Source organism: Stenella coeruleoalba (genome assembly GCF_951394435.1).
Source record: "Stenella coeruleoalba genome assembly, chromosome: 1".
Classification (NCBI taxonomy): Eukaryota; Metazoa; Chordata; class Mammalia; order Artiodactyla; family Delphinidae; genus Stenella; species Stenella coeruleoalba.
Genome location: NC_137169.1, coordinates 24,726,469 through 24,736,819, shown reverse-complemented (window position 1 = coordinate 24,736,819; position 10,351 = coordinate 24,726,469). Strand labels below are relative to the sequence as shown.

Here is a 10,351-nt window from a genome sequence, read left to right as displayed (position 1 = left end):
CCAAAAGCCATGCCATCCATGCCCCACCTCCAAGTGGGTCAGTGTCCAGGGCCACTGACAATTAGGGCTGAACTGAGGCTAAGATTTCTGGTCCACCCCACCCCCCACCCCCGCCAACCAGCATGGCCTTAGGCAGTCCTTTCTGCTGTCTAACCATATGCCACCCAAACTCTGGCCTTGGTCTCCACGTCCAGAAGTTCCAAGATACATAGTTATCAATACTTTGTTTTTATTTTAAAACAGTGAGAAGAAAAATAAATATCTTTGAGAAATAGGAGTACAAGGGTGGGGTGGAGTGGTGGGGCCGGAGAAGGGGGTGTCCTAGCTTCGGTGGTCTTGCTCCTTCCCGGCCAGGCCCTACCCGGCCCCCGCTGGGAGGTCTGGGGGCTCCGCCAGCCTCGCCTGTCCGAGGCTCCCAAGTCGGGCGCTGCGTCAGCGGAACCCTCGCGCGCGAGGATTAGGCCCCTGGGGCCCGGAGCTCCGTCGGGCGGGCGGGCGGGGGCTGCTGCCCCACAGAGGGCTCTTCCCGGCGTGGTGCCCGCGGCCTCAGTGGTGACCCATGTCCTCCATTCCCACGCGGCCCCAGACGCCCAGCACGAAGCTCTCGATGTCGCACTCGTTGGCGCCGCGCACGATGCGGAAGTGGCCCCTCTCTCCCCAGGCTGGGCCCCAGGAGTTGGCCGCCGTCTGGGAATGAGAAGGAGCCGTGAGGAGGGGAATTGGAGTGGGGGAAGAGGACAGGAGGCCGGGGGAAGGTGACAGCGGCCGCAGGGCACGCGGCGCAGGGACTCACCCAGTACTTGAGCGTCCTTCCGTCGGGCAGCGTCTCCTCCCCCCACCTGCGGGGCAGAGCCGGAGGGGGAAGGGCGCTGATTCACCTGCTTTCAGGAGCTCCCGCCCCGCGGCCTTCCCTGCCCAGGCCCCTGTTGCCATTGGTGACTTGGGTGCACCCTCAGGACTCTCTGTCCCTCTCTGCACCTCCCTCAATCTCCACATCTCTAATTCCATGCACCTGTGCCCGGTGTGGGGACGGTCCCAAAAGGACAGCTGGAGGGGGAAGCAGAAAAGGAGGGAAACTGGGCCTCCACCCTCCAGGGATCCACATCCCAGCGACCAGTTCTCTGGGACCTCATACATCTGCCTGCCCTCCCTCCTCACCTGGTGGGGGATGGGGGGCAGGGGGCGGTGTGTATGTGCAAAGTACATTTCATTGGTCGGACTATTGAAATCAGTGACCCTAGCATTGCCTCTTATATCAGCTGGGGAAACTGAGGGCTGGGGGAGTGAGTCAGGCAGAGCTGGGACAGGTGCTGAGCTGGGGAGAGGTTGAGCAACTCTTGAATCCTTGTCTGTATTTCATTTGGAGTTAGTCTTCCCAGTGTGTAAGGAAGGAAGAGTTCTAGAACACCTTGAAAGGCCCCTAACTCTCGGTGTGACCCAGGGCAAGCACCTCCTCTTTTTGAGTCTCGGTTTCCTCCCCTATGAAATGGAGCTTTGCGGAGAGGTGGTAAGGACTCAAGGCAGACTCAGAGGCCCCAGTGCAAGCCCTGCTGCCCCCAACCCCCCTGCCCACCAAGCCCCTCACCCTGTGATCTTGACCGAATGGGTCCCATGATGGCGGTATTGCTCCGGCCTCCCAAGGCTCACTGGTGTATGGCTGTAGATGCCGCTCTGGTACAGGAAGAAGTCCTCATGCACCTCCATGAGGGCTGTGGGCAGAGGTCAAAATGGGGCTGGCTCAGCCCATCAGCACAGGCACTGATACCCAAGCCTGGACATGCGTGCCCAGGCCCCGGGGCCTCTGGTACCAAGACTCTAAGTGCCCCCTCCAGGTGCTGCTCCTGGGGAAGGGACATGGTTTTTCCCGCTCCTGGCCCCCATGGACTTGCTGCTCAATGCTGCACGGACCGCCTGTGCCTCTGTGCCCAGGGTCAAGCAGGCACAAGCTTCTGGAATCAGGGGGCAGGGTGACGGGCATTTACCTTGGACAGGGCCATTCTCCATCAGCTCCTTCATGATCTCCTTCTCCTGGAGGGTGAGGGGGTGGGGAGGAGAGTATCCATCAGGCGCGAGGCTCAAGCCTTCGGCCAACCTTCCAGCTCTCCTGCCTTTGCCCCCTCACCCAAGTGCAGACTTACGTTGGCGCCGAGGCGGTAGGCAGGAGTGACCTGGTAGATGTCATTGGCATGGACATAGCTATTGGGGCAGCGGGCGGTGGCCTGCCGTTTGCCCCGACCCATGGCCCGACTGTGCATCATGCAGCGGGGTGCGGAGCCAGCCTCGTCCCACCCATGGCCCGAGAACGGGTAGCAGTGGTCAGACACAACCCTGCAGGGGCAGCAGGAGGGAGCGGGGACAGAGTGGGCATGGGGCAGCCTGGCCCAGGCCCTTCCTGCAGGCTCTCCCTTCCTAAGACCCCCACCTCATGCCCTCTTCCCTACCCCCTTGCTGCTCACCCTCGACGGCGCAGGAACCACCAGGCACCGTCAAGTCGCCCACCGCGGCAACCCTGCTGGTTGTGCGTGTCACAAGACAGCAGGTTCTGGGGTGACAGGACAGGTGTCATGTGCCCCAGAGAATGGATTGAGACTCGATCAGAGGCCACGGCTGGTGGGAGGGGAGGTAGAGGGGCTGTCAGGGGGCTCAGGCCTTTGCCCTCCTTTCCCACCTGGCCAGCCCCTGCTCTTGAACATACCTGCCGTGGAGAAGGCCCAGGAGCCTGCACAGTTGCCCTGGTCAAGAGGGTCGTGGATCAGGTTGGGCCACTTCTCAGAGGCCTCGAAGGCTCTGGGCAGCACCTCCCCTGGGCCCAGCACTGTCTGCAAGGAAAAGGTCACTCTGTCTGCCTCCTGCCTCTGCCCCAGACTTCCCCTCAGGGGCCCTAGGCATTGGAGGTCTCCCAAGAGTCCAGGGCCTCGGTGCTTTGTGACCACCTAAAGGGGTGGGATAGGGAGGGTGGGAGGGAGACGCCAGGGGGAAGAGATATGGGGATGTGTGTATATGCATAGCTGACTCACTTTGTTACACAGCAGAAACTAACACACCGCTGTAAAGCAATTATACTCCAATAAAGATGTTAAAAAAAAAAGTCCAGGGCCTTCTGCAGTTTAATCTTGAGCCCTCTGTTGCTGAGAGAGTGCAGCAACCTCCACGGTGACCCAGAGGAAGACCCAGGCACCATTTAGTGCCTCTCTAGTGTCAGGTGGGGGGCGACTAGTCCTGTTTTACAGGTGAGGCAATTGAAGCCAGGAATAGGGAAGCGGTCGGGCCACTTTCCATCCTCAACCCCGGCCTCTTTCCTCCTCTGTACCTTCTGATCTGCTACATCCTTCTTCCCACCAGGACCTTGGGCTTCAGGCCCCAAAGGGCAGGGGAGGGAAGAAGCAGTAAGGTCCCGTGACTGGGCAGGCTGCCAAGGCAAACAGCAGGAGGCAGAAAATAGCCGGAGGCCCAGGGGAGTAAGGGCAGGGGCAGGGTCTGGTCACCTCAGCCTTGAGCTGAGCTCCCTCTGCAGGGAGGGCCGCTCTGGCCAGTCACTGCCTCCTCCCTGCCGGCCACTGATGGAAGGAGCCTCCGGCATGTGTCCCGCTCAAGCCCCCTTCCTCGCCCTTTGACTGTTCTGGGTCTGGTTCTCATTTCTCCCTCTGGAGGGTCCCACTGGTGGGAAGGGTGAAATCCCCTCCTCCCTGGGGGTTCTGCTGAGATGGCGTTTCCGAGAATTGCTGCTCTCTGGCCAAAGCTGGAGGAGTGTCTGTCCCTCCCTTCCCAAAATACCAAGGTGACCTCCTGGCCCTTAGGGCCCTAACCCAGCCATACTGGGACCAATGACATTTTTCCCAAGCCGGAGAGGCCAGAGAAGCTAGGGAGGGTCAGACGCTGGGACCACAAAACTCAGAATCTGAGCATCAGTTCTTGCAGTGCAGCATATCTTGTTATAGGCAGAAACCTAAGGCCCAGAGAAGGGGAGTCCCTTGTCCAGGGATACACAGCCTATTGGCGGGGGACAGGCCTAGGCCCCTGGAGAAGCAGGGCACAGGGTGCCAGGGTCCCTGGGGTGGTAGGCCAAGAGGAGATGGCAGGATTGTGGGCAGGGATGGACTTACATGAATCTCATTCATATTGGTGACGGAGGAAGACGGGCGGATGGTGCCCAGGCGGTAGCGAATGCCCTCATCCAGGGTCATGCCCCAGAAGGCACTGTGGTTCCCAGCCCGCCACCTGAAAGAGAGGGGATGGAGGTCACAGACCGGCCAAGGCTGGGGGTCCTGGAGGTATGCGCACATGGGTGGGAGAGATGCCTACCAGCTAAATGTACACATGAATAAGATCTGAGTGTGGGTGTGCCTGGCAGGACATGCATCTCGGGCAGAACATACGTGTGTATGTGTGTGCACGTGCATGTGTGCCCACTCGGGGCATTTTTAGGGCCTCTCACCCATAGTTGCCTTGGTTGATGGCCTTGATCATGTTTTCGTCCACCAGGCATGGCTCCTGGTCACACTCCCACTGCCCTTTCTCCTGGCAGGTGCTGGAAGAACAGGAGGAAAGGAAGAGGTGAGGTGGTGCTGGGCATCCTTGGAAGGGAGGAGGCCTCAGAGGTCAACATGGGCCTGAAATTCTGCATCAGCACCTACGAGAGGACCGCCAGATGATCCCATCCAGCCTGGTGGCTTTAAATGTCAATTTCAAATTTATGATTCACAAGTTTATATCTGCTTCTCAGATCTCTCCCTAAACTCCAGATTCAAGGATCTTACTGCTATACCACATCACCTCCTGGGTGTCTAACAGGTCACACTCACCACATCCCAAAGCAAATTCCTGTTCTCCCCCTACCCCCAGGCCTGCGCCTGCCACAGTCCTCGAAAATGGCACTCCGTCCTCTCCTGGAGTGCAGGCCAAAAGCCTGGGAGGCACCCTGGGCCCTCTCTCACTTGCTAACCTGATTCATTGGCAAACTGTGTTGACTCTACCTTAAAAACACATCCAGAATCCAAACCATGTCTCATTCTTTTCCGTAGCCACCATGGTCCAATCACCTTTCAGTTGGATTCTGCTGTAGCCTCCTCACTGTTCTCCTCGATTCTGCCCTGTGCCCCCCTCCCCCGCTTCGGTATATTTTTAACACAGCTGCCCAAGCGATCCTGTTAAACCCAAATCATATCATGCCACTCCCCTGCCCAAAACCTGCCACTGGCTTCACATCAAGAATAAGAGCCAAAGTCCTTCCAGCGCCAACAAGGCCCTGCACGATCTGTCCTCCTGTCCCCTCTCTGACCCCCTCGTCCCCGTCCTGGTTCCTGAGGTCCCAGCCAGGCTGGTCCTGACTGTTGACACCAGCCGTGCTCCTGCCCCCGGGCCTTTGCACGGTTCTTCCTCCAACATCCTCATGGCCCCTCTCACTTCTTCTAAGTCCTTATTCAAATGTCACCTTCTCAGGGCGGCCTGCCCTGGCCACCCTAACTCAGTATCCTCCACCCTTCCTACCCTGCTTCCCTGTTTTCTTTTCTCCTCAGCCTGTCATCACTATCTGACGTATTATATCTTCAGTTATTTATATTGTCTATACCTGTTTCTTCACAGAATCTAAGGTCCTTGAGGGCAGGTACTGTTTGATACCTTCAGTGCCTAAAAGCAAAACCTAGCACATAGTAGCCACCCAATAGATATTTGTGGAATGAACGAATGAATGAATGGGGCAGTACAGTGAAGTGATTAAGAGATGGATTCTGAATTGAATCCAGGGTTCAGAGTCTAGCTGACTAGTCACGTGACCTTAGGTAAGTTATTTTAAACTCTCCCTCAATGTTGTCTGTAAAATGAGGATAATAATAGTACCACCTTCCAGGGATTAAAAGGCAAGCTTGCAAAGTACTCAGCCCAGGGCCTGGACCATGTGATGTGCTCAAGAATTGTTATCTTCCGTGATTGTTCTCATTACAGGAACCCCAACTCCCCACCCCCTTGAGTTTCAGACTCATATCCAGCTGGCCTCCTGACAGCTCCTCTGGGTGTGTGAAAGGCATCTCAGAATGGCCAAACTATCTTCCCCCAAACCTGTTCCTCCCTTAACATCCTCAACTCAGAAAACGGCACCTTACCTACCCAACTGTTCAAGCCAGAACTCCATGTGGTCCGTGGTGTCTCCCCTACCGCCTGCCCCTCACCCAGACCCACCTACCACCAGCCTGCCCTATGAGCCGGTCATGAAAGACTCCGAATCCACCTGCCTCTCACCCCTCCACCACCACCACCCTACTCTGGCCCCTTATCCCCTCTCACCTGGACCCCCCCCCCCACCCCCGGCAGTGGCTTCCTAACCAGGCTCCCTGCTTCATTGTGATTCCCTCCGCCCAATACACACACCCCTCTCTTAAAGCCAGAGAGATCTTTGAACAACACAAATCAGACTGTGTGCTCCCCAAATGGCTGTGCACGACACTTAGAGCAAAATGCAAAATCCTTGGCACAGCTCATGAGACCCACGGGACGCGGCCTGCCCCTCCTCGGGGCCTCTCTCCCCATTTCACAGCTCCAGCTGCAATGAGCTCGGTCCCACCTCCTGGCCGTTCCACAAGCCATTTCCCCCCATGTTCCCTCCTTCTGGGCCTGGGCCACTCATGCTCTCATCTCCCTGGTATCTGCATAAATATCCCTTCCTGAGTAGCCTTCCCTCGCCCCCACCCCACTCTAAACTAGGGTCCCCCAATAACCTCTTTTCCCCCCATCACACCTGTAGCGTTGTAATGACAGGTTTATTATTTGTGTCACCATTAGACTAGAGGCACCAGTGCAGGGACGAGGACTGTCTGCCGCATTCTGGCTGCATCTCCTTGGCCCAGCACAGCACCTGGCACATAGTAGGTCTCTAACAGGTGTCGACTGAACAGTTGGATTCTATGAGTTCTATAGTGCTTTTACAAGCTCCTAACTCTGCTACGACAAGATGCTAAACTGCATCCTTTCAAGCCCGCCCAAGGCTCCCGCCTCCCTTGTTGCCTTTTAAGGAGCCTCAAGGGGACGAGGACCCAGTATGGCTGGGATCTCCAGCCCCAGGAGCTGCGGGGGCACTTTCAGGGAGGCTTTCGTCCTTCCCTTCCCCCTCTGACTCTCGAAAGCATCCTCGAGGGCTCACAGAGCCTGGGAGGCCCACAGACACCGTCCCACACCCTCCCTCATGTGTCAAGTGCAGGGAACGCAGCCAGAACTGGCCTGGGAGGGCAGTGGCTTGGTCAGTCCTTTCCTGCCACCTCCCTCTTTGCCCCCCAGGGCTGTCCAAGCAGGTCTAGGCAGGACTGGTGGCAGCAGGTCCCAGCATTCCAGAGGGGGCCCGGGTGGCCAGGCCCTAGGGAAGGGACCGAGAGAGAGTGTTAACCCCTCAATGTCCAGAGGCATCCTATCAGTAACAGCAGAATCATGCAAGCATGCTCCACCTTTTGAAACACACACACAGGTCACACACGCTCAAAGCATGCACACACACACATGCTCTGTCACCCAGACACACGCTAAAATGCACGAGTCCCCACTCTCACTGTGACCCAGGCACCCCTCACGCCAGTGAGGCAATGGAAACAGCTTATGCGTAATGCATTCCAAAAAGTTTCCTCCTCCCTGGGGCCCTCTCAGTCCCAGGGCATGGGGTGGAGTGGGTGCAGGGCCTCCTCCTCTAAGTCTTAGGGTCCCCATTATTTCCATTAAGGCATTCAAGGCTTCGCACCTCCCATCTCAGGCCTCAGATTAGGGTAGGGGGGCACCCCAACCCCTTCGTCCTCCTACTGGGAATGGTGGGGAGGGTTGGGGGAGGAGGAGGGGCCACATTCCAGGGAAGGCCCTGCTACAGTCTGGCTGGCTGCCAGCTCAGCCATCCCTGACCCTCATCCGGTCCAGGGCAACGGATGCTGCAGTCGGAGGTTTCCTTCCTGGCGCCCCCTTCTTGGACTCTCCCGTGACAGGGAGAAAGGTTGGGAGGGGCGGTAGCCTAGCCCCAGGCAGGAGGGGCTGCACCTGGAGCTGGGCATCCGTGGTTGACTGCTCCTGGGGACTGCTGCTGGAATGCTGGTACAGAAGTTGACATGGTCCGTGTAAAAATTCCCATGTTACAGATGAGGAAACTGAGGCTCAGAAAAGGGAAAGGCCTTGCCCCCAGCAAGTGAGTGACAGGGATAGGGTTTGAATCAAGTCTGTTCCACAAAGCCCACAAGGCAAGCCCCCAACACTCACCAACGGTTACAGTTGTCCCAGTAGGTTCCCAGGACTGGATAGATGCGACCCCTGTGCATGCATCCTGGTGGGAGGAAAGTCAGACAGAGACGTGGAGCCAAGACCAGAGACGACGGGTTGAGATGGCCAGGTCCTCAGAGGTCAGGTGTCCCGAACCCTCCCAAACGCACACACGCACACACACCCGCCCTCACTGCAACTAAAGCCAAGCTATAACTTAAGACATCTCCTACAGGGTCACACACCAACTGCTACTTGGGAAGTTCTTCAGTGACTCCGACCCGGATCCCTCTTGCTTCTCTTGGATGCCCTCCACAACATTCCTTAGATCCTATGCCATTTAAATGAGTAGGGGTTTGGAGATGGGGAGTGGGAGGGGTATGGGGAAGCCAAAGCCCAGAGAAGGTAAGTGACTCCCCTAAGATGACACAGCACTTTGGGGTGACAACCCAGGTGTGCAGTCTCACACCCGCAGCGCCATGGAATTGTGGGAAAGAATTCAAGTGACTCTCCTCTTGCATAAGGGCGAGTGGATGGTGGTGAGAGCTGAGAGCAGGAACAGACTTAACCCACCTCCCAGGTATGACCAGCCATCTCAGGGGTAGAGGATCCTGAGCAAAGGCAGAGGAATTGTTAAGATGACGCTGACCAACCCCTGTGTGCTTTATCAGTCTGAGGGTGAGTCAGCAGGTGTGGCCAGAACCTTCTAAGTCCAGAATATGGAGACAGGCAGGACTGGGAGAAAGGGCAGGAGGCTGCCCTTCTCCTGGGCCAACTTAAAATCCCACAGACCGAGGCTCTTCTTTTTCCATCTTACTGGAGAGATTCAAGTTAGACCAGAGTGGGGACTTCCCGGAAGCGCAGAGAGAGGGGCAGGGTCTCTTTCCCAGATTCTACAAAGCCTCCCCCTGGAAATGTCAATGCATCAGCCTTGCTCCTGAGCCTGGCTGAGTTTGGGCTTGACAAAGCGACCCACCCCTGGCCGTCTGGTGCCCACCTTGGATGGGGGGAAAGGGGGGTGGCACGCCGAGGCAGAAGTCCCAGAAGTCAGGGCAGCAGTCGGAGACGGTGCGGTTGCAGAAGAGGTCACAGTAACAGGTAGCACCCAGGTAGGGCAGGGCGCAGTCATCGGCGCGGCCGCGGCAGCACAGGTCCTGCTCCTGGCAGTACCGGCCACCCGCATCCCGGATGCCCCGCAGGTGGAGAGCCGGTGCTAGCTCCCGGCGCCCACGACCCCGCTGGGCACCCAGGGCCAACTCGCCAGCCAGCAGCAGCAGCAGCCCCAGTGGACATCGCCACATGGTGCCTCCTGGGCCCAGGGAGGGCAGAATTCAGGGGTCAGAAGTGGTGGGCAACAGAGATTCCCTGGCACCCCAGGGACTGATCTCCCAGCTTCCTGGGGCTGTGAGTCCAAGGGGTTCCAGCAGGGACCCTGATTCCTGTGTCCCCAAGCAGGACAGGGGCGAGAAGCCACAGTTTACGTGCCCTGGCTTACCGGGGGAAGGGGCTTAGGCAAGAAATGGAGCCCCTCCCTGACCTGCGGGGGCACCTTCAAGGACAGGAGGTGGGGATGGTGGCATCCTTGGTGCTCCCCACTCAACACCCATGCTTCGCACCCGGGCTCTCCTCCTGTTCTGGATCCCTGTGCTTCCCTCAGCCTCCGTCCTTGATGGGGGTCCCTGACTTTGTGCCCTCACGTGTCCCTCTCTCTGTGCCCCTCTGCCCCCCTCCACTCTCCCTCTCTGTCACCTGTCTTGGTCCCTCCACCTGGCCCCTCATGCTCTCTGTTCCTTCTGTCTACACCGTCTCCCCTCTGAGCAGGGGAGCGTCCCTACCTGGTGAGGGGTGTGGGCTGAGCCCGGCTGCCCTACTCGCCTCCGCCTTCCCGCTCCTGCGACCGCCGGACACTCAAAGTCAAGTGAGGAACGCGGGGCGGGATTGCTTTTTGTACCGCCCCGCCCTGCGCGCCGCCCCGGCCCCGGCGGCGGGAGGGAGGGGCCCCGGCTCTTTTGCACCTGGAATAGGCCCGCCGTAACTCCGAAATTGGGACTAGTGAGAGGGACCGTGAGCACGTGACTGACCTTGTTGGGTCTCCGGTGGAAGCCGTTCCCTTAGGGGCGGAACTCCA

General features: G+C 58.2%; 1 protein-coding gene across 2 annotated transcripts; it reads right to left on the bottom strand.

Moving 5' to 3' along the window:
• Positions 1-212: 212 nt before the first annotated feature.
• TINAGL1 (tubulointerstitial nephritis antigen like 1) lies at positions 213-10,129 on the bottom strand. Of its 2 annotated transcripts, XM_079915021.1 has the most exons (12): positions 10,059-10,129; positions 9,221-9,532; positions 8,224-8,287; positions 4,436-4,528; positions 4,104-4,218; positions 2,696-2,819; positions 2,457-2,607; positions 2,139-2,328; positions 1,983-2,028; positions 1,586-1,709; positions 794-839; positions 213-687 (listed from the first exon to the last, which is right to left on the bottom strand). In XM_079915021.1, the coding sequence occupies exons 2-12, from the start codon at positions 9,522-9,524 to the stop codon at positions 547-549; spliced, it is 1,398 nt and encodes a 465-aa protein (XP_079771147.1). In that variant the 5' UTR covers positions 9,525-9,532; positions 10,059-10,129; the 3' UTR covers positions 213-546. The 2 variants fall into 2 exon arrangements, with proteins under 2 accessions (XP_079771147.1, XP_079771148.1); XM_079915022.1 differs by lacking the exon at positions 9,221-9,532 and having other exon boundaries at positions 10,059-10,123.
• Positions 10,130-10,351: the final 222 nt, after the last annotated feature.